The 27,595-nt window shown below is 43.2% G+C and overlaps 2 protein-coding genes across 8 annotated transcripts; one reads left to right on the top strand and one right to left on the bottom strand.

Moving 5' to 3' along the window:
- The first annotated feature begins 390 nt into the window (after nucleotides 1–390).
- LOC109888436 (caprin-1-like) lies at nucleotides 391–12,736 on the top strand. 6 transcript variants are annotated; one of them, XM_031831114.1, is made up of 19 exons: nucleotides 391–760; nucleotides 3,287–3,421; nucleotides 3,801–3,863; nucleotides 4,063–4,149; nucleotides 4,272–4,510; nucleotides 4,598–4,680; nucleotides 5,280–5,453; nucleotides 5,824–5,876; nucleotides 5,982–6,065; nucleotides 6,200–6,352; nucleotides 6,446–6,542; nucleotides 8,916–8,968; nucleotides 9,087–9,197; nucleotides 9,400–9,528; nucleotides 10,015–10,165; nucleotides 10,317–10,511; nucleotides 10,607–10,719; nucleotides 10,883–10,943; nucleotides 12,113–12,736. In XM_031831114.1, exons 2-19 carry the CDS (start codon nucleotides 3,287–3,289, stop codon nucleotides 12,178–12,180), a joined length of 2,049 nt encoding a protein of 682 aa, XP_031686974.1. In that variant the 5' UTR covers nucleotides 391–760; the 3' UTR covers nucleotides 12,181–12,736. The 6 variants fall into 6 exon arrangements, with proteins under 6 accessions (XP_031686974.1, XP_031686978.1, XP_031686977.1 ...); XM_031831115.1 differs by lacking the exon at nucleotides 391–760 and adding an exon at nucleotides 1,942–2,206 and having other exon boundaries at nucleotides 5,982–6,059; XM_020479623.2 differs by lacking the exon at nucleotides 391–760 and adding an exon at nucleotides 1,948–2,206.
- On the bottom strand, nucleotides 12,395–22,825 carry nucb2a (nucleobindin 2a). 2 transcript variants are annotated; one of them, XM_031831120.1, is made up of 13 exons: nucleotides 22,360–22,684; nucleotides 18,142–18,282; nucleotides 17,775–17,882; nucleotides 17,527–17,659; nucleotides 17,026–17,129; nucleotides 16,731–16,916; nucleotides 15,627–15,717; nucleotides 15,481–15,539; nucleotides 15,297–15,389; nucleotides 15,073–15,162; nucleotides 14,692–14,862; nucleotides 14,477–14,537; nucleotides 12,395–14,252 (listed from the first exon to the last, which is right to left on the bottom strand). In XM_031831120.1, the coding sequence occupies exons 2-13, from the start codon at nucleotides 18,280–18,282 to the stop codon at nucleotides 14,065–14,067; spliced, it is 1,425 nt and encodes a 474-aa protein (XP_031686980.1). In that variant the 5' UTR covers nucleotides 22,360–22,684; the 3' UTR covers nucleotides 12,395–14,064. The 2 variants fall into 2 exon arrangements, with proteins under 2 accessions (XP_031686980.1, XP_031686979.1); XM_031831119.1 differs by having other exon boundaries at nucleotides 13,070–14,255; nucleotides 22,360–22,825.
- Between the last annotated feature and the right edge of the window lie 4,770 nt (nucleotides 22,826–27,595).

Consider the following 27,595-nt stretch of genomic DNA (forward strand, 5'->3'; position numbering starts at 1 on the left):
AGTGTCCCAGAACTTTTTTGAGTTAGTACTACAGGATGCAAATTTCTGTTTGAAAAAGCTAGCCTTAGCTTTTCTAACTGCCTGTGTATATTTGTTCCTAACTTCCTGAAAAGTTGCATGTCACGGGGGCTATTCGATGCTAATGCAGAACTCTACGGGATGTTTTTGTGCTGGTCAAGGGCAGACAGGTCTGGAGTGAACCAAGGACTATATCTATTCCTAGTTCTAAAAATTTTTGAGTGGGGCATGCTTATTTAAGATGGTGAGGAAGGCACTTTTAAAGAATAGCCAGGCATCATCTACTGACGGGATGAGGTCAATGTCATTCCAGGATACCCCGGCCAGGTCGATTAGAAAGGCCTGCTCGCAGAAGTGTTTTAGGGAGCGTTTGACAGTGATGAGGGGTGGTCGTTTGGTCGCAGACCCATTACGGATGCAGTCAATGAGGCAGTGATTGCTGAGATCTTGATTGAAAACAGCAGAGGTGTATTTGGAGGGCGAGTTAGTTAGGATGACATCTATGAGGGTGCCCGTGTTTACTGATTTGGGGTTGTACCTGTTTTTAGTTTCATTCAACCTGCTCGAACATCTATGGAGAGACCTGAAAATAGCTGTAGTGACGCTCGCTATCCAACCTGACTGAGCTTGAGAGGATCTTGAGGATCTTGAGAGGATCTGCAGAGAAGACTGGGAAAAACTCTGAAATACAGGTGTGCCAAGTAGCAGAGGTGGGACCAAGTCATTGTTTTACAAGTCACAAGTAAGTCTCAAGTCTTAGCACTCAAATCCCATGTCAAGACCGTCAAGTATCCAGTCAAGTCTCAAGTCTTTATCTTTGAGTTTCGAGTCCTAAACAAGTCATCATGTGCTCTTTTTTCACCTTTATTTAACCAGTTAGGTGCCTGTGTGCACACTAGTAGCGTCACTGTTGTTTTTTTCAGTGAGTTTCAGTTCATAAAAAATATGTGGAACTCTTATTCAGGCTCGCATTGGTCCGATCCTTATAACGAACGTGACAAGAGCACGCGTAGCACATTCATCTCCTGCACATCCCTCCACTGTTTTATTGGTATATTGTAATTACTTCGCCACCATGGCCTATGTATTGCCTTAACTCCATTATCTTACCTCATCTGCACACACTGTATATAGACTTTCTACTGTATTTTTCTTTATTCCATGTGTAACTGTTGTATGTGTCGAACTGCTTTGCTTTATCTTGGCCAGGTCGCAGTTGTAAATGAGAACTTGTTCTCAACTAGCCTACCTGTAGACAAGATCCCACACCAAATAAAATATGTAGACTATTAGTGAACAATATTAGCAAACACACTACAGAATGAAAATAGGCTAACACTGCTTCTCCAATAGAAATCCCCGATCACATTTGTAGGCGAGGTCATGGCGACGTCGGTTAGCTAAACTAATGCATATAAATACGTATAGGGTCTGTCGTATCGCACCACATTGCGCATGTGCAGGCCCTCCAATATAAAGTTGTTTTTGAGAAAAATGAAAATGTGTCAGTTTGTCACTTTCACGAGGTTGGAGTAAAAACATGTGCAACTACTTACGACATTGGCTAGGTTGTGCCTTTTTAGATTTCGAGAAAATTAACAACTAAAGGAAGATTTTTCCATTTATCTCATTCATTGACATCTCAAACACTGCCTGGCCTGGTCTGTTTGGCAAGTGTTCCCGGGAGTCTCGCGATTTTGCGCCTCTGGGTTTAGAAACGGATATTATTTCGACGTAATCATTCGATAGATTTGCAAAGGATAATCTATTGTACTTTTCAATGCAGAGAAGAATGGTTTAAATAAACTTGGGATTCAGTAAATGGCTTGCAATAAATGTGGGATTCAATACAAATTGACAACTTGCCTTGCATAATAATGCGTACCCAAATCTGTCAAATACAGCTTCCATAAATTTATCTGCAATTAAATTGCAATGTTGAGGATAAATTCTAGTTAAATCTGTCAGTCTACCAAGATGAACTCAGGCAATTATAGGACTACCAAAGGGGCCTTGCAGCCACCCGACCCTGATCTCGTGTTTCGTTAGCATCTGCCAGCAGTATAGTTCTCGGTGAGCCCGGGGAGGCGGAACACCATTGTCGATACAAAGTAACATAAAAGCTACACGAAATATATAGAGCCAAAACTACAACGTCAGACGACGAACAAAGACAGATAGCCTTAAGGTAAGTGGATGTTGTGAGCGTCAAATTCAGAAATAATTTTGCTAGCTAAGTTAGCGAGCTAGGCTAGCCTCTGACTAAAGTCGTTTCTATCTAGCATTGTCCTGTCATCCAATTGATTAAACGGAATCCAAGTTCAGTGACCACATTAGCAAGGTACATTTCAACAAACTAGTGTGATGGCTGTCGTTCATATACATGTAGTTAATCATATTTTTTTCGAATCGCGTTAGCTAACTAGCTAGTCAACTATCGATTTCTATCTCTCATCTAAGTGGTTCGCGTTGCCAGCTAGCTAACGCCGGTCTCGGTAACAATGCGAGGAGAAAAGGAAACTAGCTAACGTTAGCTAGCTAGCTAAATGTAGCCAAGCTAGCCCTGTAGCCGGGTGGGGGTTGTTCTGGGATGGGATTCAAGTTTAAGCCTAATTTGATGACCATCTGTTTTCAAATGGCATAAATGTTTTACTTGTGACGATGTGTAGGTTGCTGCATAAATAATTGTTTTGTCGGAATGAACGTTTATTTGTTGAGTAGCGTAGCTAGCTAACGTTAGTTTGGCAGGTAACGTTTATGCGGTTCAATGGACAATGCTCGGCTGACAGTCCCTCGACTCACAAAGGACTGGCAATTTGTCCCATTTTTCCCCAATGTGCCTCGTCGGCTTTAGTTTCTTAGCTGGCTAATGGGAACAAATCTGGAAATACTAACGTTAATTAGCAAGGTACTAGCTATTGAATTGTAACGCTAACGTTACTTGTCTTGAGAGTTAGCGAACGTTAGCGGTTGACAGAAATCATTAAGCAAACCGACATAATATCCAAATTCATTCATAGGTCTTTCAGTTTTTCGTCAAGGAACATTAATAAGTAGTACCCAGGGCTTATTTTTTTTGTTATATTAAAATGTCTGTCTGACCACTTGTGGTCAACAATATAATGCCATTGTTCAGGCCTTTTGTTTACAGCACCATTGGCAAACTGTTTTAATCCTCACCATATTTTAACCTTTATTGTATTCAATTACAGCCTCAGTGTTTTGTGGCCTTCACTAATAATGACTACTACAAATAATTTTCTGTCAGATGCCTTCAGCAACAGTTGGCAACAATGCTGTTCAGTCCTCTAGCCCAGAGTTGGGTTCTGGAACCCAGTCTGAGGCCATGAAGCAGGTCCTGCAGGTGATAGACAAGAAGGTCCGCAACATGGAAAAGAAAAAGGTAACAATGTTTCCTTTTTTTCATCTAAGCATGCTTTCGGAAACCTCCCAAAAAGCATAGGTTGTTTCATGCTTAGTCGTTGCTTGAGACCAACTGAGGAGCAATTCTGGATGTCTCGTCTGATAAGATTGTCTGCCTTATGACCCTGTATTGACTTTGTCTCAAAGTTGGTTGATTTGATTTGGTAACCAACATTATTATGGCTACAGACAAATTTAGTTGGTGTAATCAATCATTAACCTATGACCTTTATTTGGCGTTAGAATCACAGCACTTAATAGATGGTATATTCCTGGGTAACCTCAGTTGGTATATTTCTGCTGAAAGAATCTCAGCAGACCGTCTCGTAACCCTTATTAAATGTGCCATATTTCTATAGGGCAAGCTGGATGACTACCAGGCCAAGAAGAATAAAGGAGAACGGTTGAACCAGGATCAGCTGGTACGTACAAGACACTGGTTTGGGTTGATGTTAGCTTGGGAACTTCAATTGTGAACTTGCTTGTTTAACCTGTTGCAAATTTACTACAATATTTAATTATTCAGCTTTCTATTGTTTTTATACTGTGGTGTTTGTTGTTTTGATCTATGACACAGCTAACAAAATATTTCATGTTCATTCCCTCTTGTCTTGTCTGTAGGATGCCTTGACCAAGTTCCAGGAAGTAACCAACAACCTGGATTTTGCAAGGGAGTTGCAGAAGAGCTTCCTGTCTTTGGGGCAAGAGGTGAGTTCCGTCTCAAGGTTTCATTCTGGTCACTATAACCACACTCGCTGTATTTATTAGGCGCTGTTTCTCAGTCACTGTGGCCATAGTGCAGTGACAACTCCTTCCCCATTTCCTTGCAGATTCAGAAAGCAGTGAAGAAGTCTGCCCGGAGGGAGCAGCTACAGCGGGAGGAGACGGAGCAGAGGCGTCTGAAGACTGTTCTGGAGCTGCAGTTCCTGCTTGACCGGCTGGGGGATGAGCAGACGAGGCAGGACCTGAAACAGCCCGCTGCAGGCTCCCCCCTGCTCACCGATGCGGACCTCACCGCACTGGACAATTTCTACAAGCTGGTGGGCCCTGAACGGGACCATGATGTCCGGTACAAACCCTTTTCTCTTTGTTTTTGACGGAGGAGTGACGTAATATGATGGTAGGCATGTTGTAAATGTCCTTCCCTGTTCTTCAGATTGACTGACCAGTATGATGAGGCCTCCCTACACCTATGGGAACTGCTAGAGGGTAGAGACCAGGCTGTGGCAGGAACCACATGTATGTTTCTAACACTTTTTGAAGTAGCTCTCATTTTATTTACCGTGTACATGTAGACTTTGGCTTGTTTAATTAGTTACCCACACCCCCATCTGCATAATGAGTATCTTGGGGCTTATCTTAGATTTTGAATAAAAAGGAGCTTGAAAGGAAAGTTTGCTGAGCTAGGAGCAGTGTTATGACTCAAGCCCTTGAAGCACAAAGGGCATGCTGGACATACAGGCCATGTTAGCAGAACATGTATAAAGGGAAGCTCTTTTCTGTGGTTGGGGTGAACTGGTTTCAGGCCAGTGGGCTTTGAGGGGTAGTGCCAGTAGTGAGCATCCACCTCCCATATTCCAGAGACAACTTTGCGGTGGATCATATGGCATTGTGGATTATAAATACTTGAGGGTTATTAAAGTGCTTCGAGTAGTGGATCTTGGCTAGGCCTAGTGCTGTGGAATGGGTCACAGCTGTGACTATACCAAGCATAGACCCGGCCTATTGACTAACTCACAAAAGTTTCTGTTACCGATTGGGACCACTAAACTGGTATATTTATGCATTATCAAGACATTTCTCATACGTTCTGAATATGATCTGCCCCTTTCCTATAGACAAGGCACTGAAGGAGACCCTGGACAAGGTGCTGCTGAGTGGCTATTTTGACAGAGCACAAACGCATCAGAACGGCGCGTGTGAAGACGAGCAAGAAGAAGAAGAAGAGGAGGAGGAGCAGCAGTCTGTGGTGCATGAGTCATCTGGAAGCAGGGAGCAGCCCGCAGAACCAGGTAACTGCCATAGCCATAATTACCTGTGGGAAAAATACCTGTGTAGACCGAGAATCTTCTTGACTGAATGGGATGCATGAGATTCGAGCAGGATTATTATTATTATTTTTTGGTTTTTGTCACTGGCTATTTGGACGTATCAGGATTGGGCGAAGGCAATGCTTAAACTGCTTCGCCTTGAGTGCTTTGGCTGAGCGTTTCCTTTTGTGAGGGTGGAGACTTTATATTGCTGTAACGCAAAATTTCTAATACGTATTAAGACGGACGTTAATCACGCAGCTGAATAAATTACGTGAGATTTTACTTCTGGGTTAGATTTTGATGTGTGGACCTGGATGAGTGGATATTAATCAGTGTATTCCTTTTACAGAGCGAACAGTTACGCAAGAATACACAGAGGCCATTGAAGTAGAAGCCACAGAGGTGAGTTCAATCTCTACCCTGACTCTTAACTGCTGTAAAGTTCAGAATTATCTGATTTCCCTTGCCTATTGGAATCTAATCAAGTGATCTTATGTTTTTGTGTAGTTTGTAAACAGACAGTTCATTCCAGAAACCACATACAGCAGCACTGGCAACGACCAAGTAGAGAGGTGGACAGCAGAGGTCCAAGTATGCTGCATGTCTACACCTCTCATATCATTTGTCATATTACACAGTAACAAACAATCTTTTAGGGTTCAACAAGTAACGCCATGGCCCAATGGTGTCATCAGCTGGGTTTAAATCTGTCCCTGTGTCTTTAGGTGGTCAACGTCCTCCAGCACCAGTCTCCTCCCCAGATGACCCCCGAGCCCCACACTGTGAACCCAGTCTCCCACACGCCTGACCCCGTGGTCCGGAAGCAGGTCGTACAGGACCTCATGGCCCAGATGCAGGGGACCTATAACTTCATGCAGGTGATGATCCTTCCAACTGCCCCCATATGGTCCTGCCTTATCGGAACCTGTTTGGTCTCTTGTTCATGCTGACCCATGTGCTTCCTCCCACAGGACTCCATGTTGGAGTTTGATGGCCATGCCCTGGACCCAGCCATCGTGTTGGCCCAGCCCATGAAGTCTGCACAGAGCGTGGTCCTGCAGCACATGGGTCAGTGTTAGTACATCACGTTCTGTTTTAACTCCCCTCTAACCAACACCACCACTCAGAGGCTGTAGTCCTCCTAGAGATGTTCCCTTTTACACTCACCAACAATTTATTAGGTACACCCATCTAGTACCGGGTCGGATCCCCCTTGCTTCTAGAACAGCCTGAAATCATTTTGGGCGTGGACTCTACAAGGTGTCGGAGACACTGTTACTCCATTGGTATCAAGGGACCTAACGTGTGCCAGGAAAACAGTCTCCACACCAGGTCCATGGATTCATGCTACATACAGTTGAAGTCTGAAGTTTACATACACCTTAGCCAAATATATTTTTTGCAATTCTTGACATTTAATCCTGGTAGAAATTCCCTGTCTTAGGTCAGTTAGGATCACCACTTTGTTTTAAGAATGTGAAATGTCAAAATAATAGTAGAGTGATTTATTTTGGCTTTTGTTTCTTTCATCATGTTCCCAGTGGGTCAGAAGTTTACAAACAGTCATTTGGTAGCATTGCCTTTTTAAATTGTTTAACTTGGGTCAAACGTTTCGGGTAGCCTTCCACAAGCTTCCCACAACAAGTTGGGTGAATTTTGGCCCATTTCTCCTGACAGAGCTGGTGAAACTGAGTCAGGTTTGTAGGCCTCCTTGCTCGCACATGCCTTTTCAGGTCTGCCCACAAATGTTCTATAGGTCAGGGCTTTGTGGTGGCCACTAATACCTTGACTTTGTTGTCCTTAAGCCACTATGCTTGGGGGTCATTGTCCATTTGGAAGACCCATTTGCGACCAATCTTTAACTTTCTGTCTGTTTCTGTCTTGGGATGTTGCTTCAATGTATCCACATAATTTTCCTCCCTCGTGAAGCCATCTATTTTGTGAAGTGCACCAGTCCTTCTTGCAGCAAAGCACCACCACAACATGATGCTGCCACCCCCATGCTTCATGGTTTGGATGGTGTTCTTCGGCTTGCAAACCCTTTTCCTCCAAACATAAAGATGGTCATTATTGCCGAACAGTTCTATTTTTGTTTCATCAGACTAGAGGACATTTCTCCAAAAAGTACAATCTTTGTCCCCATGTGCAGTTGTAAACTGTAGTCTGGCTTTTTTATGGTGGTCTTCTCCAGCATCTTCACAAGGTTCCTTTGCTGTTGTTCTGGGATTGATTTGTACTTTTCGCACCACAGTACGTTCATCTCTAGGACTCTCCTTCCTGAGCGGTATGATGGCTGCGTGGTCCCATGGTGTTTATACTTATGTATTATTGTTTGTACAGATTATCATGGTACCTTCTGGCATTTGGAAATTTCTCCCAAGTATGAACCAGACTTGTGGAGGTCTACAATTATTTTCTTTGGTCTTGGCTGGTTTCTTTTGATTTTCCCATGATGTCAATCAGAGGCACTGAGTTTGAAGGTAGGCCTTGAAATACATCTACAGGTACACCTCCAATTGACTCAAATGATGTCAATTAGTCTATCAGAAGCTTCTAAAGCCATGACATCATTTTCTGGAATGTTCCAAGCTGTTTAAAGGCACAGTCAACTTTGTGTATGTAAACTTCTGACCCACTGGAATTGTGATACAATGAATTATAAGTGAAATAATCTGTCTGTAAACAATTGTTGGAAATATTACTTGTGTCGTGCACAAAGTAGATGTCCTAACCAACTTGCCAAAACTATAGTTTGCTAACAAGACATTTGTGGAGTGGTTGAAAAACTAGTTTTAATGACTCCAACCTAAGTGTATGTAAACTTCAGAATTGAACTGTTAGCCTAATCTTGATGCTGCCATCAGTATGATGCAACAAGAACCGGGATTCATCTGACCAGGCAATGCATTTCCACTCCTTAATTGTTCAGTGTGATCGTGTACCCACTGGACCCGCTTCTTGTTTTTAGCCAATAGGAGTGGTCGTCTGCTGCAATAGCCCATCCGTGACAAGGACTGATGAGTTCATTCCGAGATGCCGTTCTGCACACCACTATTATACTGCTTGTGTTTGTGTTCCGCCTGTTAGCTTGCATTATTCTTGCCGTCCTACTTTGACCTCTCATCAATGAGCTGTTTTTGCACACAGGACTGCTGACTGACTGGATGTTTTTTTTGTTGAACCATTCTCGGTAAACCCTAGACACTGTCGTGCGTGAAAGACCAGGAGGTCGACAATTTCTGAGATACTGGGTCCGGCGCGCCTAGCATCGACAATCAAACCACGCTCAGACTCTTAGGTCACATTTTTGGGAATGGGGTGGTGTAGCTAATAAACTGGCCGGGGAGTATTACTGCTTATATACTCACGTTTTGTCTGTTCATTTTTAGTTGCGCTAAGCAGTTTGACCAACAAACCATTTTATATTTGTCTTGTGTACAGTTCATTCAGAATCAAGACTTTCTCAATCAAGCTCCGTTCCTGAATCTACACACGTAAGTAGCAATAATGATACTTGAACACAATTCTGATAGTGATCCCCAAGACTCGATACCGGAGCAGACTTATTGAAAGGGCAAGGGTACTATATGAACCTTCCCTTATCCTCCCCAGGTCCCCATGGTCTCCTCCACACCTGATTGCTACTCCTCCACAGCGCCCCTCTACCAGCCCTCCCACACAGCAGAGCCCCGGCCACAGACAGACTGCACCGACCACATCCAGGTATACCCTACCTCCCCAAGGTGCCCTCTACTCCACCCTCCTCTACCCCCCTGACTGGGTGGGTGGTGGAGCTTCTCTATGCTTGGCTGTTATTGGGCAGTGTGAGAGATGGTTAACACTCATCCTACCTGCCTGTCCTGAAGTGTCTGTGAAAACCATTGAAGTATGTGACGTCTGTCGCCCCGCCCCCTCCCTAAACCAGGCCTCGATGTCCCTGTCGTCTGAGCAGTCCCCCGCCCCGTCCTCCTTGCCCTCTGCCTTCCTGCCTGTCTCCACCCCCCACAGCGGCGGCATCAATGTCAACGCAGCACCATTCCAGTCCATGCAAGCGGTAGGCTTTGTTAATGGAGGACTTATAACTGACATCGCTTCACTTGAACAAAACCGTCATATAACCCACTTAACTCTAATCACTTACCACACGTTGATGGTACCACAAGTCTTAGGACAGGAAAAATAGAAGTGGTACACACTGGCACACAACAGTAATACCAGATTTACTTTGCAAGGATAATGAGAACTGATTGGGACATCAACTGAATTAATAAGTATAATTCCAGTGCTGGCCTACATTTCTCAAAACCAAGCGTCTTCCCATACCCCCCCCCCCCCCCCCCCCTGCTCTTGTCTGCCCCCATGTCTACATAAAGATTTATAATCAACTCTAAGCTGATTAACTTTATTTAGCGAACCTTGGACAGTATGCTCAATAATCGGACTAGTCTGTTAGTGGTGATTTGCTGTTGTCTGCGAGTCTTGTGTGGATATCTGACACCTCTAAATGAAAGCTTTTCTCTGGTTGTATTGTGTCCCTAAGGTGTTCAACCTGAACGCCCCCGTGCCCCCCACTAACGAAGCAGACAGTCTGAAGCAGAACCAGTTCCCCAGCGGCTACGGCCAGGGCTTCAGCAGCCAGGCGGAGCACTCCGTGGAGGAGCCTGACATCCAGCACGACACTCTACAGTCCGGTGAGAGGAGGACTGGGGTGGCTGTTGGGGCTGAGGATGTGACTTAGACAAGTGGAGTCTGAGGACCAGTAGACCTTGGGTCTGAAGACTTTTGTCTAAGGGCATGATCAGAAAGGTCAAATGTTGTTAATGACTCTTATGCTGTTCTCAGCTGTAGGAGGCTTCCACACCCAAGACCAAGTGATGTCAGCGGCAGCGGGCCACCAGGTGCAGTCGTCCCAGGGGCCAGGCTTTGGGCGGCAAGGCCAGTCCTTCTATAACAGCAGGGGGGCCGTGTCTCGCGGAGGCCCTAGGAACCCCCGGGGCATGATCAATGGATACCGAGGATCCTCTAACGGCTTCAGAGGTATGAGATCCAGCTAATTTACTGTAAGGGACCTACTTTGATACAGGAGTGATTTTTATTGTGGTGTTAACAGGATAAATGGTTGTCTTCCTCAGGAGGGTATGATGGCTATCGCCCTCCCTTCTCGAACACTCCAAACAATGGTTATGGGCAACAGGCCCAGTTCAGCACGGCATCCCGGGACTACCCCAACAGCACCTACCAGCGGGTAAGGAAGGACACAGCCAACCATTAGGTCCTAGTGACTAGAAGACACTTGACCCTTGCGTTAGGGTTTCATTAGTTCCAATAAAAGGGATTCTGTGAGTTGTTGTCCCAGATGCTGTCATGAAGGTGCTGTATAAGTCTTTCTGAATGACCTGTTTCTACAGGAGGGATATCAGCCAGGCTACAAGCGGGGAGCAGTCCAGGGACCTCGGGGTTGCTCTCGAGGTAATGCTCAAGCAATGCGATCCTAAAGCGCTTGTCAACTTCCACCACATTGAACATTCAGATATGAATGTGTTTGCCCCAGCTCACTTTTATACATCTTTTTTTGTTTTGGTTCTCATCTATCTTCACGTTTCTCCTGGCCTATTTATCAGAGTAAGCCTGCTTTGGTATGTCTAAGATACTTTTGTTTTAACACGTGTAAAACTGAAATCCACAGCATTTAGATTTATCAGCAAGTCTGTGTTCGAAACAACAAATAGATATTCCTGTAAACTTGAAAGATTTCATTAATTTATTTTTTGTACAAAATAAATGCAAAAAAACCCTGCAACTGTCAGTCCAATCCATGAGAATCTTTTATATTTTCTGTCACTGCCCAGCCCTGTCAACTACTTTTCCCCTCTGCTTTTGGTTCTCATAGCATTACTTGTTTGTTTTTTCTGTCTCTCACCATCTCTTTGTAAGCCGATGTTACTCCTTGGGAGACTGTTTCAATAAAGATGTGTTATAACCTGCTGTCTGCTGCTTGTTTCTTTTTGTTGATCCCTGCTGCTCTGTGGTGCCACCATAGCCTTATCTGCCTCTGCTGACATTAAGAGTGGGTTAGAGGATTTTGGTTATGCTTTGCTGAAAGGACTTCACTCTGCTTCTGTCTCCCTCACCTGCTGTGCCCTGCCTTCTGTATTTTGTCATAGGAGCATACATATAGTGTGCTATTAACATGCTTAAACATTCATGAAACATGTCACTGAGTTTCAAAATAAACCTGTGGTGTTATTTGTAAATCCTAGGGCAACAGATGTTTCCCCCCCCCCCCCCTTTTGGTTCCATATGGGAAAATACATACTATTCTGTATGACCTGGATAAGCTTTAAAAGCGCTTAGATTTACAGGGAATGCCACTGTGTATGTAACTGAATTGACATGAAGGCAGCTATTACCTTTAACTTGTTTTCAGGATTCCATTTTGTAATGGGTGTATTAGTTTGCTCGTAACAGTCCATTTTTGTCTCCCTAGCGGAGTTGATCTCTCTTCCTTGGCAGGTGCACACTAGTAATTAAAATGTGGATGAGGTTTTTTAATTGTACTCCATTCCCAGACTTAACCCAGAATAAGGGTGACAGGCTGGCCTCAGCTGACTGATTTTCTGTCTGCTTGGCGGTTACAGGCCGGGGGGGACTGTTCAAGCACAGCCGAGGGATGGTGACCCAAATGGTAGGACATCAAGCCAATTAGTCTTGGATACCAACAACTCTTCTACTCTCCACCTAGGGCAACCTTAAACATCACCTCTACACTCCTGGACCATCCTGATCTGACTATTCCTCTCCATATCAACCTCTAGGTTGATTTGGTGAAGCCTGGGTCTGAAGCCATACGTCCCACCCTTAGCTCTCCTACAATCATATGCTATTGCATAGCCTTAAACTGATCAAGCTGGAACGTGTGCCTTTGCTGTTGGACTGTTTATTTGGGTCTTTGCTTAGTAGGCAATCATTTACAAAAAGTGGCTGGGGCTAGTGACAGGCTTTGGAAGCATGACACGAAAGAACAATATGTTGACTGCGGTCATACCACACAAGGAAATGTTTTGTCTCAATGTGAAGACTGTTTATACTGTACATTGTATTGCCATGGCATGTTTGGGAGTAAAGTCTGCACAAATGTGTAGTCTAAGCAGGTTGTAGGTCTGACTGAATGACTTACCCAAAATGAAGATTTGAGTGTACAATTTGCTCTGGCCATATGGTAGCTGATAGTGATGCACTGAATAAATGCACTGTTCTGTAAATTTGCATTTGTCACTTCATATCTGCTCTGTCCAAAAACATCATTGGTTGGAACTGATGTTAACTTCATATGTAAGAGTTTCACTTTGAGTTGTGAACACTAGCTATAAAAGAAAATCACTATTGTCTACAGCAATATTGATGTTTTCTTGTGCAATTGGTCATCTGAAAATTAAACTAATCTTTTGTACAAATTAGGCACACCTCTGTATGGTGCAAGATAAGAGCATTTGCCCTAGCCAGTAGAATTGGGTAAAAGTAAAACAAAAAGGCCCATTAAAAGACAGACTCTGGGGGTGATGGGCTGAATACAAAAGGTAGACCTCATTGCCTGGTAACGGGCTGTTCAGTATTAATATATGTACTGGCCTTGGCCAAGACACACCTACAGGTCATTAGGAACAGTAGCCTCAGTCAAGCACAAACTTGAAAACAAGACGTGAATACCTATAATCTCTACAAAAATAACCAGATCATCAACTGACTAACATTTGCACATCAATTAAGATAATCCAAAAAGCTGGCTATAGTATAAGTACCACAAAATAAGACTGCAATCCACTCAGGGTTCCCATGATTAGTGCCCATAATAGCCAACATTAGCATACATTGCTGTTATCAGACTTGTGGAATTGAAATAAAGTGGTGGCCAAGCTAATGCCATGTAATACACAGGAATGAACCCATACAAAAAAGAAAGTATTTTATATTATATTCTGTTCCATGAGACAGTTGTCTTTACTGTTCATAATGCTCCCAATGCCATTTTCAGTGCCTTTTGAAATGGAGCCTTTTCAGGAATCCGTACATTTCACAACATTATCATTATTCAGGTGAAGTGACCTGACAATTATTAGGCCTAATTGTCATGACATCACACAGCACTAATTAAAAACAATGTTCCAAAATATATAGACATTGACACTACCAAAACCATTCCACCAAAGCTCTGCATTTTAAGTAATGATCAATTATGACCAATCCATACATCACATAACGCATATGCACTCTATAACACAAATTCCCTGACTGCAAACGTATAAAACATTTCTAGGCCTTGGAGGCTCAAATTGAAATCCACAAGTGGGCAGAGATACTGTAAACACCTCCTGTGTTCTCCAGCTGGTTTTCAGTTAACTCTTTCAGGATAACGGGGTACACATGCCCATATGGAGGGACATCTGCACACTGGACTGGAGGTATATAAGTACTGTAAAGGTCTGTGGGTGGGGGGCCATGGAGCCAGAGGTGTTGTCTATAGAGTTTTATCTGGCAGCTGTGGTTGAGTGGGCTGGTTTTGATGGGGGCCTTATGATAAGTAATGTTGGCCCTATGGCACTGCCTGATGGCCTGGGGGCAGATCTTGGAGTCGTGGTTGGGACAAATCCTGGGTGTTGTGGGGTATTTGGTTCTGAAGGTGGTTGTCTTGCTTCATACCCGGGTGGTTTTGGGACATATCTTGGTGGCCCGGGGGCAAAGGATGGTACTCTCCTTGTGGCTCTGGGATAGCATTCCCTTCTACTGAAAAAGAGAGTAGTTTTGAATACAGTTCATTTTTTAAATCTTTACAAATATATATATTTTTATCCCTTTTTTTGTGATATCCAATGGGTAATTACAGTCTTGTCCCATCGATGAATTTTTCACATTTGAGATCCATTTTCCATAGTCACCACTACATTCGGAAAAATACACGGCACACCAGTAAAGAGAAAATGGAATTGGGGTAAACTATCACTCACCATGAACCTCTGGAGGGGGCTCAACTTTCTGGGTTTTCAACCGTTCCATGTGTTCTACTGCCTGAAACACCACAGACAAACAGAGATAAGCAGATTAATGGTTGTAGGTAAGTATGTCAGCTCATGTCAAAAATAACAATACCACACAAAAGAAGTGCATTACAGTAATAGAGAACCTGTTGGTTGTGTCTGTTCTACCACTGCCCACTCTGTACCTGCTGAAGCTCTACTTTCTGTGAGTTGAGCTGTTCCTGTTGCCTCTCCAACTCATCCCTCTGTTTCTGGAGGTCTGATGCTTTCTGGCTGAGGTCCTCTTCCTGCTGGGCCAGGTGCTCCTCAAACTCCCTCATCTCCTCATCTGTGTAGGCCTGGTTCTGCTCTAAGGTCTAACAAAGGAGGACGTGACAGTTCATACCCTTCTACCTCTCCTTATTGATTTGAAAATAAACATAATTACAGTGTGGTTGAATGTAGGAGTGTTTAGAGGTATGGTATGGTTTTTGTTACTCTTGCCGTTTCATAATAATGAGTTATAATGTTGAAGTATAAAAAGTAGACCAGTATGAATGAGAGTTAAATAAATATGGCTACCACACCTCCCAACTATCTGGTTCCAGGAATTCCTTTTTCTTTGTGGCAATCAGGAACTCTTCTAAGGAGACCAGTCGGTCTTTGTTGGTGTCCACCTGTGAACAGTGAGAGATCAATCACCATGTGAACTATTTATTTCATTATATCAACGAAACCATTCTCTAACTTTCAGTGATAGCAATCCATGGGAATACAGTATGCAAGGTTCACGGCCGGGACAACAGTATACCTCGTTCATGACGTGCTCTCTCATACGCAGGCGCTCCTCCTCCATCTCCACCATATCGTCCTCTTCATTGGTAGGATCATAGATCTTCTCCAGCTGAGTCCACAGAATATACCGTTATCTATACATGCACACGTTTCATTATCATTTCAGGTGAGACATTAAAAAAAATAGGACAAATCTTTACCTCCTTCGTAAACAATGCCTCCAATTCCTGCTCATCGAAGAAGCCATCTCCATTGGAATCTGACAATTCAAAACGCGAGAATGTTGAGGAACTCTGACATGGATGTCCCTGACCCCCGCCTGTGATGTTTATTGATGAGAACTTACCATGCAGCTTGAAAAAGGTCTTGGGGTCAAAATCTTCAGGGTCAAGACCATCTGCTTCCTCCCACACCTCTTTGAACTGATTCTGGCTGCCCTGCACAGAAAAAAATGTTAGTGCCCTGTTAGAAATAAATCTCTCACTTGAGCTAAATCATTAAGTATGGGGAAGGTCTAGAGCAGAAATGGGCAACTGGCATCCCCCTTTTGTAGGCCCGCAGATCAACCCCCCCCCCCCCCCCCAAAAAAAAAAAATATATATACACAGTATAAGCATACTGAGTGTACAAAATATTAGGAACACATTCCTAATATGGAGTTCCACCCCATTTTGCCCTTAGAACAGCCTCAATTCATCAGGGCATGGACTACAAGGTGTCGACAGCGTTCCACAGGGATGCTGGCCCAAGTTTACTCCAATGCTTCCCACACTTGTGTCAAGTTGGCTGGATGTCCTTTGGATGGTGGACCATTTTTGATACACACAGGAAACTGTTGAGCGTGAAAAACCCAGCAGCGTTGCAGTTCTTGACACACTCAAACCGGTGCGCCTGGAATCTACTACCATACCTCGTTCAAAAGGCACTGAAATCCTTTTTCTTTCCCATTCACCTTCTGAATGGCACACATACACAATGAATGTCTCAATTGTCTCAAGGCTTAAAAATCATTATTTAACCCGTCTCCTCCCCTTCATCTACACTGAAGTGGATTTAACAGGTAACATCAATAAGGGATCATAGCTTTCACCTGGTCAGTGTATGTCATGGAAAGAGCAGGTGTCAATGTTTTCTACAGTCAGTTGTTTAGGAACTCATTTGGAGTCTCAACTTACTGCTGGGAGTTAGAATTGTAGAATACACAAGATCCCATTTTGAAATGTGGTTGTGAATCAGCAATTTTTCTCTTATGTCAGGTAAACATTTTTAGATACAGACCCTCGAGCCACTGTGGCCCCTCATGATGAGTTCAGATTTTTTGTGGCCCCCACCACCCCCCATCAAACTTGCCCATCCATGGTCTAGAGACTGGCTAGACCATATGTGAGCACAAACAGATTGAGCTTTGAAACACACAGATAACATATCATCCAGGTGCAGTTGGACTTACTGGATGGTTGACTTTGGGATGGTCTGCATGTTTCTTCTTCATCTCCTCGTAATGTTCTTCCTCCTTCTTCCTCCCTTCATCGTCTAGACTCTTGAGGTGTTCCCTTCGCTCATGGTCTTTCGTCATCTCGTACTTCTTGAACTCCTCATGGCGCTCCTTGTCATAATTCTCCAGATCGTTTGTGGCCTTGTGGTCAAATGAAGGATGAGAGTTAAAATGTCTTGAAGAGAAGAGGACTACAGGTAATTTAGTAAGCTACTGTATGTACGTACCATGCATTCTACATTATACTTACTGATTTGATGAGTCTGTCCAGATCCTCCACTTCAAAGGTGTGAGGATTCATGTGGTTCAGGTACTCAAACTGTTTCAGCAGAGCTTGGTGGTCTACTGCCATATCTGTGAGTGAGGTTTAACAGTCATAACACAATACGAAATTTGATGACCTGACATTGGAACTGTAATAGTTATCCAGTGCGGCAGGGTGCGTTGGTCAAAGCTCACCCTGTGTGCATCTATACTAGCCTGTAATCCTGCCAATTAGTGGTTTAAGTGAGACGTTACTGTTGTCTGCAATACTCTGCTATCACTATTGTGATTCGAAACAGAGATTTTCAGAAGCATGTTTCACAAGTAAGTAGGTGACTCAACACTGACACTACACTAATCACATCCTCCTGAGTCCTTTCCCTCAAAAATGTACTTCTTAGTCACTTGCCCACACGCCCTAGTGTTTCTAGATGGTAACAGTACAGCACTTAAGGCATATTAATGGTCTTTTCACTGGGCAGCATACCGTTCCCTCCTTCGATGTCTTGCTTGGCTTTGATCAGTGTCCGTAGCCGGCTAACCTCCTGCCTTTTTAGCTCGTCCAGTTGTGTCCTTACATGGTGGCTGACAAAGTCCAGCTCTTTGGCCAGCTTCCCCATCTGTAGGAAGCGTGATGTAATGATTATCATACTGCTGCTGCTTTGCATTTTTCATGACTAATGACTCAAGGAGAGAGTAAGAATGACAAGAATGAGCAGGACACAGTTAGAATACCTTGATGTCCTCCATATCTGTGTTATGGAGCTTCTCTCTGAAATGCTGATCTTTTTCCAGAAAATCAATGACTTCCCTGAGATAACGGTCATAGTGGAGTCCAGTGTCCTGTTACATGAAATAATGTAGTAAGTTGTAGTAGTATGCATAACATGCATACTAGCTCATGCATCATTCCGTAGACCTTCAGTTCAGTCTGTATACGTTACAATTCACTAAATTATGTTAGAGAATATAGCTGGTATAACTGGTCTGAGCTTGTACTGGTAGCACAAATGACTGCTTTTTTCATGGCTGTTAGGGCTGCTCTGCCTGCCATGTTTCTCCACCTTGCTTGCTTGGTATGTAATCCTTCACCAACTCTTACCACACTTGGTGGTGGCTCTGAGGCTTTGTCCTCCGGCTGGTTCACCTTGGTCTTGTCCAGACTGATGGGCACTGCCTCCAGGCAGAGCAGATGTACCAGAAGCACAAGGCAGCTGGTGTGGAATACCTGGCTCCAAGACATCTGGAGACACAAGACGCACTTAGACACAACAACACATGACAAGCATCACTTCAACCAGAGATGATAGAAAACACCTGTCTCTGCCCCAAATTAAGTGGCTGTGTCCCAACCATAGAGAAAGACAGAGGACTATTATTTGTATCTATCCCATTGTGTCCTCTGAACACACGGGCTTGTCCATTTTGAAGTAGCCCATTTTCTTCTACTACTATTACTTCTATGAGTTGGTAAACAAACTGAAAGGGGGCATACTGCCACCTGGAGTATGTTCTTGGGAAAAAAGACAGTTCCGGTCTGCTTACTAGTTTATTTGGCAGACAAGATTTGCTTACAACTCCATGGCATTATTTTATAGTATGAAGAATACAATTGAACAAAGCTGAATGCGCACATGCGGCTATTCTGTGTTGAGCGGTTAACAAAGAAATAGCTACTCCTATATGCTTAGAGTTATTAATGTAATTTTTGTTGTTCTACAAACGTTGGCCTATATGTTTTGATTTTTAATACGATGCGACTAATGATGATTTGAAAGAAGTCGCTTGAAAGGCATGATCTCTGCTTTGTTTTTTGCACAGGCTTTACAGACTACATCAGTCACTCATTCACAATTTGACAAGTACTTGATAATACCTAGAATGTTACGGCGGCATCCCCTTTGCGGCCAGTGGCCGTTGTGCCCTACTACGTTGTGCGCTCCGAATCACCCCTCACTCACATGGCTCTCCATTATGTGATTGGGTCTTTCTCACAGGCTACAAGTGAAGACAGACACATCGGGGATGCAATGGCACGCGTCCTTATCCAATTCACGAGGTGCATATTGAAGATATTGGAAGAATTGCCCACATTTACTTTTCGTCAGCCAACAAGATGAGTAGGCTTAAAGAAAGCAAAAGTACTAGCCTATGTCAATCTACTATCCCCCATAGTACAAAAGTCGACCTATTCTACTCTGTACAAGAAATAAAAAATTCCAAATATAGTCTGGGACAGTTGTGGGATGCGATAGATCCCAAATTAATACAACCACTAGCATAAAAAAAGCTTTTTTACACATTGTGGCTGACGCAACAGATCAGAACGTTTAGCTTAAAAATTGTGATAAACTGAGGCTATTTGTTCACATAAGCGCAGAAATGTGCACAGGCTATAAACACGAATGTTCCATTTACAGAGAACACCATCATCAAAAGTGACCGCAAATGCAATTATGCATGTAGTGCTTTTAATATAAAGGTGCATTTTTATGGTGAACATTATCCTCCCCAAACTTGAAACTCACGTGCTGCTTATGTAAGCCAGTTAGGCTCTACACTCCTTGTAAAGCAGATTGTGTTTAATTTTAAGACTTTTTTGGGACACTTTAGTTGTGATACAAACCTTATCAAAACATATAGGCCTATGGGCTAGGCTACATAAGGTGTGCAACTATGATTCGAAAAAGTTGCAAAAAAAGGCATTGTTTGGGCATCATTCACAAGTGATATTATATAATTCACAAGTGATAGGCTAATATTGTCACCCAGCAGACTATCCTTGATTTAATATTGTCTTTACATATACTAAATAATATATATGTGTGAAATTTGTTTTGATTTTGCATGACTATTATCATGCACCTGTATCAAAACAAAGCCAAGACAACACTTGGCTTGGAGACAAGTCTCTGAATGTCCTTGAATGGCCCGGCCAGAGCCCGGAACTGAACCTGATCGAACATCTCTGGAGAGACCTGAAAATAGCTGTGCAGCAATGCTCTCCATCCAACCTGGCAGAGCTTGAGAGGATCTGCGGAAAATAATTGGAGGAACTCCCCAAATATAGGTGTGCCAAGCTTGAAGCGTCATACCCAAGAAGACTTGAGGCTGTAATCGCATCCAAAGATGCTTCAACAAAGTACCGAGTAAAGGGTAAGATGACTTATGTAAAAGTGATATTTCAGCTTTTTATTTTCAATAATTTGCAAAAGCCTGTTTTTGCTTCGTCATTATGGGGTATTGTGTGTCGATTGGGGGGGGGGGGTTTAATCAATTTTAGAATAAGGCTGTAATGTAACAAAGTGTGGAAAAGGTGAAGGGGTCTGAATAATTTCCGAATGCACTGTATTTATACTGTAGCTAAGAAAGTAATACTAAGTGTATGTTGTGTAGTAAGCTGTTAGTAGCCCATGTGCCTCGCACTAATAATTTGGTCCCTTTCCCCCTCATAACTTAGACTACTGTTCTGACTTGGTGGTGCACATGTAGTGTGTTGCCTGTTTTAGAGAAATGCAATCAAATATTGTACTGCTTATATGCCCATTTTACTTATCCTACGGTTCTGACTTGGTGTACAGGGAGAATACGGTAAAAACAGCCCATGTTCTGAATTTGGTCGCTGTACATTTTTTTAAAGTGCTGAACAAATAGTTATATTGACTTTGTCCGTCCTAGCTCGCTAATTAATGTCTTAATCGAAATTACGGATTGCCTCTTATCTGCTCTTCGGTTCCCTTATGCCATAGTTTGTACATCTCAATGGTCAGTAGAAACCACATTAGTGTAAGCAAGTCAGCTATATCAGCTATGTTTTTTTTAAAGGCAGTAAATGAGGCTGAATGAACTGTTTCACTGCCAGACAAGGCTCCGCTGATAGCCAGGTGTGGTAAGGATTCACTCGATAGTGCTGAAAAGAAACTCTGCTGTTGGGACAGCTTTATGTAGGCCCTAATAGTTAGTGGGCACTGTTTGTCACCGTTATAGTGCAATTACTGTATTGTTTAGTGTTGTTGTAGTGGCTTTGCTGGCATACATCCCAAAAATGTTGGGGGTTTGCCCCACCAAGATTTAGATGCTAAAATCGCCATCTGCTATTTCACTACCCCATTAACTATTTTGCAGTAAAATCTCTGCAGCCGCCACCTACACTCATTAAAAACCCACTACCAGATTCCACTACTTTAGACTCTATCTGTTCCTGCACCATGCCAAAAACCTGGGAGGATGGGACACTGCCCCTCAACACACCTTGTAACTCTTCTGAAGTCAAATCTCCTAAACCCAAATACTTCTCTGCAGCTGCCACAACAAAATCAATTTTCTGTGATTGACATTCCATTTCTGCAGTACAGTTGATAACCATTGCTATGAACGCTAAGAAGCCAACCTTACTAAAGCATAACTCACTCCTTGCCCTATCCTTCTGTGGCACAAATCTACTACTCACTGAGACCCTCTCAGGATCCCTCAACCACCCAGCACTACACTGACCACTTCAACCCGCCTCTTTCGCACCGGACACTTCCGGTCCCCAGCAACATGAGCACCCCTACAGTTGACAACTTTATCCACCGAAACTACACAGTCCTCTGACCCATGCCCTCCTGCACACTTCCCACATCTTGGAATCTCCCTCCTACACACTGCTGCAACATGACCATAAACGTTGAACCTAAAACAGTTCAGTGGATTCTGCACAAAAGTTCTAACAGGATAACTGATATATCGTAACATGACGTTGTCTTGTATAGACTCTGACTCAAAATGACTTCTGTTTCACCACGCTCCCCACCAGGTCATCTGCTCTAGCTATCTCCATGGCCCCAACCCCATATGTTTCCTGTCCACTGCCGACGTGTCTGCCATCGATAGCTAACTAGCTACCTGCTAGCAGCTAACTAGCTACGCTATTGATAACATCTTAGCTAGGACGTGATACGTGTCATCTAACTAACTTGCGTTCTACAATTTAAATCATCAGCGGTTCAATAGCTAGTCGTCTAGCTAACGTTACACTTTACAGGCAGACTCACTGCGGCCAAAACGATAGCGTAGCTAGTAGTGATGATGCTGGCTGGCTGGCTAGCTAACAGTTAGCTGGTAGATGGCAAGCTAATCTAATGACAGTTAGCTTGAAGCTAATTATGAGGTTTTCATTTCCACCCCAAGCTAGCTACTTAGCTAAATAACAGTGATGCGGGGTCTTGTGTTGACCACATCGAGAAGTTGCGGTATCTGTCTTATTGGAGTCTGGTTACCTGTCTCATTAACAAAATAACAATAGCTTCAAAACAATTCATGTCACAGCGGGACTTACTTTTTGATCGGAATCCGTCAAACGGTCGTTACTACAGTCATAAAGTCGTAAACCCCGCCTATTTCTAAAATGTCTCTTCTTAAAATGAGATTTTAAACCTAACTTTAACCACAGGGCTAACCGTACGCCTAACCTTACATTAACACCAATTATGTTTTCATTAATCTTTACATTATAGCCAATTTGACTTTGTGGCTGTGTTATCTAGTGGAAAACCTGTCAAGCTAATTTAGCTAGCTAACTAGTCTCCTCCGGAGCTGATCATTTATCCTCGTTCTCTCCTTGATGCCAGCAGGCGTTTGTTTACAGTGTCAGATAGCAAGTGAATGAAATCCTACATTGACAACATGGCATGCCAGCTAAATTGGGTAGTTGCCATTGGATAAAATGTTCCCTTCCTACTTTCTGAAGGCGCGCATAGTTATTCTATTAGGCCACACACTGTCAGTCAAATTATTGAGGATATACAATGCTATCAAGGTAGGTTGCACTGAATCGTACGTGGCGTTTATAATTTGGAGGTGGGTGTTCGCTGATCCTGGATCAGTGTAGCTTTCTTGCCATGATATCAAAGACAGTACAGGAGGTTGGTGGCACCTTTATGGGGAGGACGGGTACATGGTAATGGCTTGAGCAGAATAATTGGATTTCCATGTGTTTGATACCGTTCAATTTGCTCCGTTCCAGACATTATTATGAGCCGTCCTCCCCTCAGCGGTGGATATGGTATGTGAAGACATTTAGGTAGGGAGATCAGATCCCAGGTCATTTCATAGCTTCATTTTTGACTTTGTCATTCTTACATAGCTAGTTAAATTAAACATACTTTATTTTCAATAGGGTGAAGGATAAAGCATACTTTTTTGAGTTGGTTTAATGTGATTGCTTGGACTATTGAGAAAATTGATGAGCAGCTTTCTGCCGGGTTGTTGTATGAGTGAACATTATTGAGCTAGAAATATTGGCTATGCCAGCAAGACATGTATGTGATTTTCTAAATATACTGAACAAAAATATGAACATGCAACAATTTCAATGATTTTACTGAGTTACAGTTCATATAAGGAGATCAGTCAATTGAAATAAATAAATTAGGCCCTAATCTATGGATTTCACATGACTGGGCAGGAGCGCAGTCATGTGTGGGCATGGGAGGGAATAGGCCCAGCCACTTGGGAGCCAGGCCCACGTACGGGGGATTCAGGCCCCGACAATCAGAATTAGTTTTCCCCCGCAAAACGGCTTTATTATAAACAGAAGTACTCCTCAGTTTCATCAGCTGTCCGGTTGGCTGGTCTCAGACTGTCCTGCAGGTGAAGAAGCCAGATATGGAGGTCCTGGTCTGGCGTGGTTACACGTGGTCTGCGGCTGTGAGGCTGGTTGGACGTACTGCCAAATTCTCTCAAACGACATTGGAGGCGGCTTATGGTAAAGAAATTAACATTCAATTCACTGGCAACAGCTCTGGTGGACATTCCTGCAGTCAGCATGCCAATTGCACGCAGTGGTGTAAAGTACTTCAGTAAAAATACTTTAAAGTACTGCTTAAGAAGTTTTTTGGGGTATCTGTACTTTACTATTTATATTTTTGACAACTTTTACTTTTACTTCACTACATTCCTTACTCCATACATTTTCCCTGACACCCAAAAGTACTCATTACATTTTGACAGGAAAATGGTCCAATTCACACACTTATCAAGAGAACATCCCTGGTCATCCCTACTGCCTCTGATCTGGCTGACGCACAAATGCTTTGTTTGTAAATTATGTTAGTTAGTGTTGTAGTGTGCCCCTGGCTATCCGTAAAAAAAAACACAATTGTGCCGCCTGGTTTGCTTAATATAAGGAATTTTAAATGGTTTATGGAACATTTTAGCAATTCCATTTACTTTTGATACTTAAGTATATTTAAAACCAAATACTTTTAGACTTTTACTCAAGGAGTATTTTACTGGGTGACTTTCACCTTTAAAGGAACACTCAAGAACACAGTTCTATAAAAAAAACTTTAAGTTTGTCAAAGACCTCTTCGCAAAGGAAAAGTGAGTAATCCTAAAAACTCCAAAGCCAGAACTGGAAAAACATCTGGAAAAGGTCCACCAGGACATGAAAAGGCATGAGCAGATAATCATCCCACATGACATCCCACCTATTCAACCACCAGAATTCAATCTGGACACTGACCCTCCATAATGGAGGGAAGTAGAGAACGTTGTCCGAAGAGCAAGAGCGGCCTCGGCTCCTGGGCCTAATGGAGTACCATACAAGCTCTACAAGAACGCCCCGGATGTTCTACGCTTTCTTTGGAGGCTCATGAGGATAGTGTGGCAGAAGGAAATAATACCAAAGGCATGGCGAAGGGCTGGTGGTGTGCTAATCCCGAAAGAGAAGGATGCGACAGACATCAGTCAATTCCGACCCATCTCCCTTCTCAACGTCGAAGGGAAGATCTTTTTCAGTATAATAGCACAGAGGCTGTCCACTTATCTGGAAAGGTACAAGTACATTGATACGTCTGTACAGAAAGCATTCCTGGTTTCTCTGGTTGCCTGGAACATACTAGTATGATTTGGCACCAGATCCAAACAGCTAAGAAGGACAAGAGAGACCTCTATGTCATCTTCCTCGACCTGGCCAATGCCTTTGGCTCAGTTCCCCATGAACTCCTCTGGGAATCCTTCAACATTTTCCACGTACCAGAACCCATCACTACACTGGTAAAGGCCTATTTCCAAGACCTGCAATTGTGTTTCACAACACCTGACTTCACAACAACATGGCAGCGCTTGGAAGTAGGCATAATGGCAGGCTGTACAATTTCACCTCTGGCCTTCACTATGGCCATGGAAGTCATCATCAGGGCATCAAGATGGGTGGTCGGAGAGAACTAAGGAAGGGCTCCATCTCCCACCTATCCGAGCATACATGGATGACATGACTACACTGACCACCACTGCAGCATTCACCAGGCGGCTACTTGCAAAACTGCAGGATAACATCAAGTGGGCCCAGATGAAAATCAAGCCAAGCAAATCTCGAAGCATCTCCATAGTCAAGGGACAGCTTAAAGATGTGAGGTTCTGCATTGGAGATGACCCGATACCAACGGTGTCTGAGCAACCCGTCAAGAGCCTGGGTAGATGGTACAACGAAAGCCTCCGGGATAAAGATCAAGTGCAGCAAGTAAGGCAGGACATCGCCAACGGTCTTGAGAACATCAACAAGACCCTACTGCCTGGGAAGCTCAAGCTTTGGTGCCTACAGTTTGGACTTCTCCCCCGGGTAATGTGGCCACTCACCATCTATGAGGTTCCAATAACAACAGTGGAGAAGATGGAGCGAACCATTACCTCATACGTGAAGAAATGGCTGGGTGTTCCACGATGCCTGAGTCACATCGGCCTCTATGGCAAAGGGGTCCTTGAACTACCTCTTACAAGTCTAACGGAGGAGTACAAGTGCTCTAAAGTAAGACTTCAGATGACATTGAAGGACTCCAAAGACCAGACCATTAGCAAGGCTGCACCTCCCCTACAAACTGGACGGAAAACTTGCCAAACTGGCAAGCAACATCAGCCCTGAGACACCAAGACATTGTGGGGAATATCCAGCATGGAAGAGGAGGCTTTGGCCTGGCAGCAAGCAAACCAACGTTCCATAAGGCAACAACATCTGAACGCAGGAAGCTGGTGGTCGAGGAGGTGCGCAGACAGGAGGAGACTGCAAGAAGTGCAAAGGCTGTCTCTCTTGCTAAACAAGGGCAATGGACGCGGTGGGAAGGCCTGGAGAGGAGAAAGATCAACTGGAGTGAGCTTTGGCAAATGGAGGCAAGCAACATCAGCTTCATCATAAGAGCTGTTTATGATGTGCTTCCATCACCAAAAAAACCTACATCAATAGTATGGCGAGGACTCGACCTGCCCCCTCTGCCCAGCTCCAGCGACTCTCACTACTGAGGATGTGTCCCATAATTAACATCTTAACCCAGTCTAAGAAATATACCTCCCATGCCACTCTGTCAACATCACGGCAAATCTCATGTGAGTGCATTCCATCTATTGGCACAATGGACAGTTTTTAACATCTCGTCCCGTGTTTTATGATTCTATTTAAAACCAAATACTTTTAGACTTTTACTCAAGGAGTATTTTACTGGGTGACTTTCACCTTTAATTGAGTCGATTTCTATTAAGGTATCATTACTTTTACTCAACTAGGACAATTGAGTACATTTTCCACCACTGATTGCACGCTCCTTCAAAACTTGAGACATCTGTGGCATTGTGTTGTGTGACAAAACTGCACTTTTTAGAGTGGCCCTATATTGTCCCAAGCACAATGAGAATGCTGTTTAATCAGCTTATTGACATGGCACACCAGTCAGGTAGATATATATCTTGGAGGAAGAAGAAATACTCACTAACAGGGATATAAAAAATATTTAAAAAATGGCTCTGGGCTATTTAATTAATAAACTATCATCATTATGACCATATCATTTTTTGTATTTTTTATTTTACGTTTATTTAAACAAGGAGTCACAATGAGATTAAACATTTATTTTACAAGAGAGCCCTGTATACATTACAATATAAACATAATAATAATGAGCTTGGTTTTACTTGTACTTAACACTAATTTAAGATCTCTAAGTGATTTTTGAATTGAATCGAAGTCATGCTGAAGTTCACGAATGGCCTGCAGCACCGAGGTGGCAAAGGAATACAAAACTGTGGCATCTGCATAGAGATGAATGTTACAAGTATTAACAGTGTTTCCTATGTCATTAGTATACAACGTGAACGACAATGGACCCAAAATCAAACCCTGAGGAACACCTTTTTAAATCTCAAGAAATTCAGATTTAACCCCATCTGTTAAGAAGGCCTGAGTTCTGTCGCTAAGATAATTCTGAAACCATAAACAGGCTGTATATCCCAGGCCTATTTTTGATAACTTCTTCAGCAAAACAGAATGATCAACAGTGTCGATAAACAAGGCAGCACAGCTTTTTTTTTGCCTCCAAGGCATTGACATAGAGACATAAAAAAAGCAGCATTCCCCAAGAGAGGATGACTTTCACTTTAGCAGTGATAAATTCATGAACTTCTTTGAGGAAAAGATTATGATTATTAGAAAGCAAATTATGGACTCCTCTTTAAACCTGCGTATTCCTCCAAACCTCAGTTGTCCTGAGTCTGCACAACTCTGCCAGGACCTAGGATCAAGAGAG

The sequence above is a fragment of the Oncorhynchus kisutch genome, linkage group LG8 (genome assembly GCF_002021735.2).
Source record: "Oncorhynchus kisutch isolate 150728-3 linkage group LG8, Okis_V2, whole genome shotgun sequence".
NCBI classification, from domain to species: domain Eukaryota; kingdom Metazoa; phylum Chordata; class Actinopteri; order Salmoniformes; family Salmonidae; genus Oncorhynchus; species Oncorhynchus kisutch.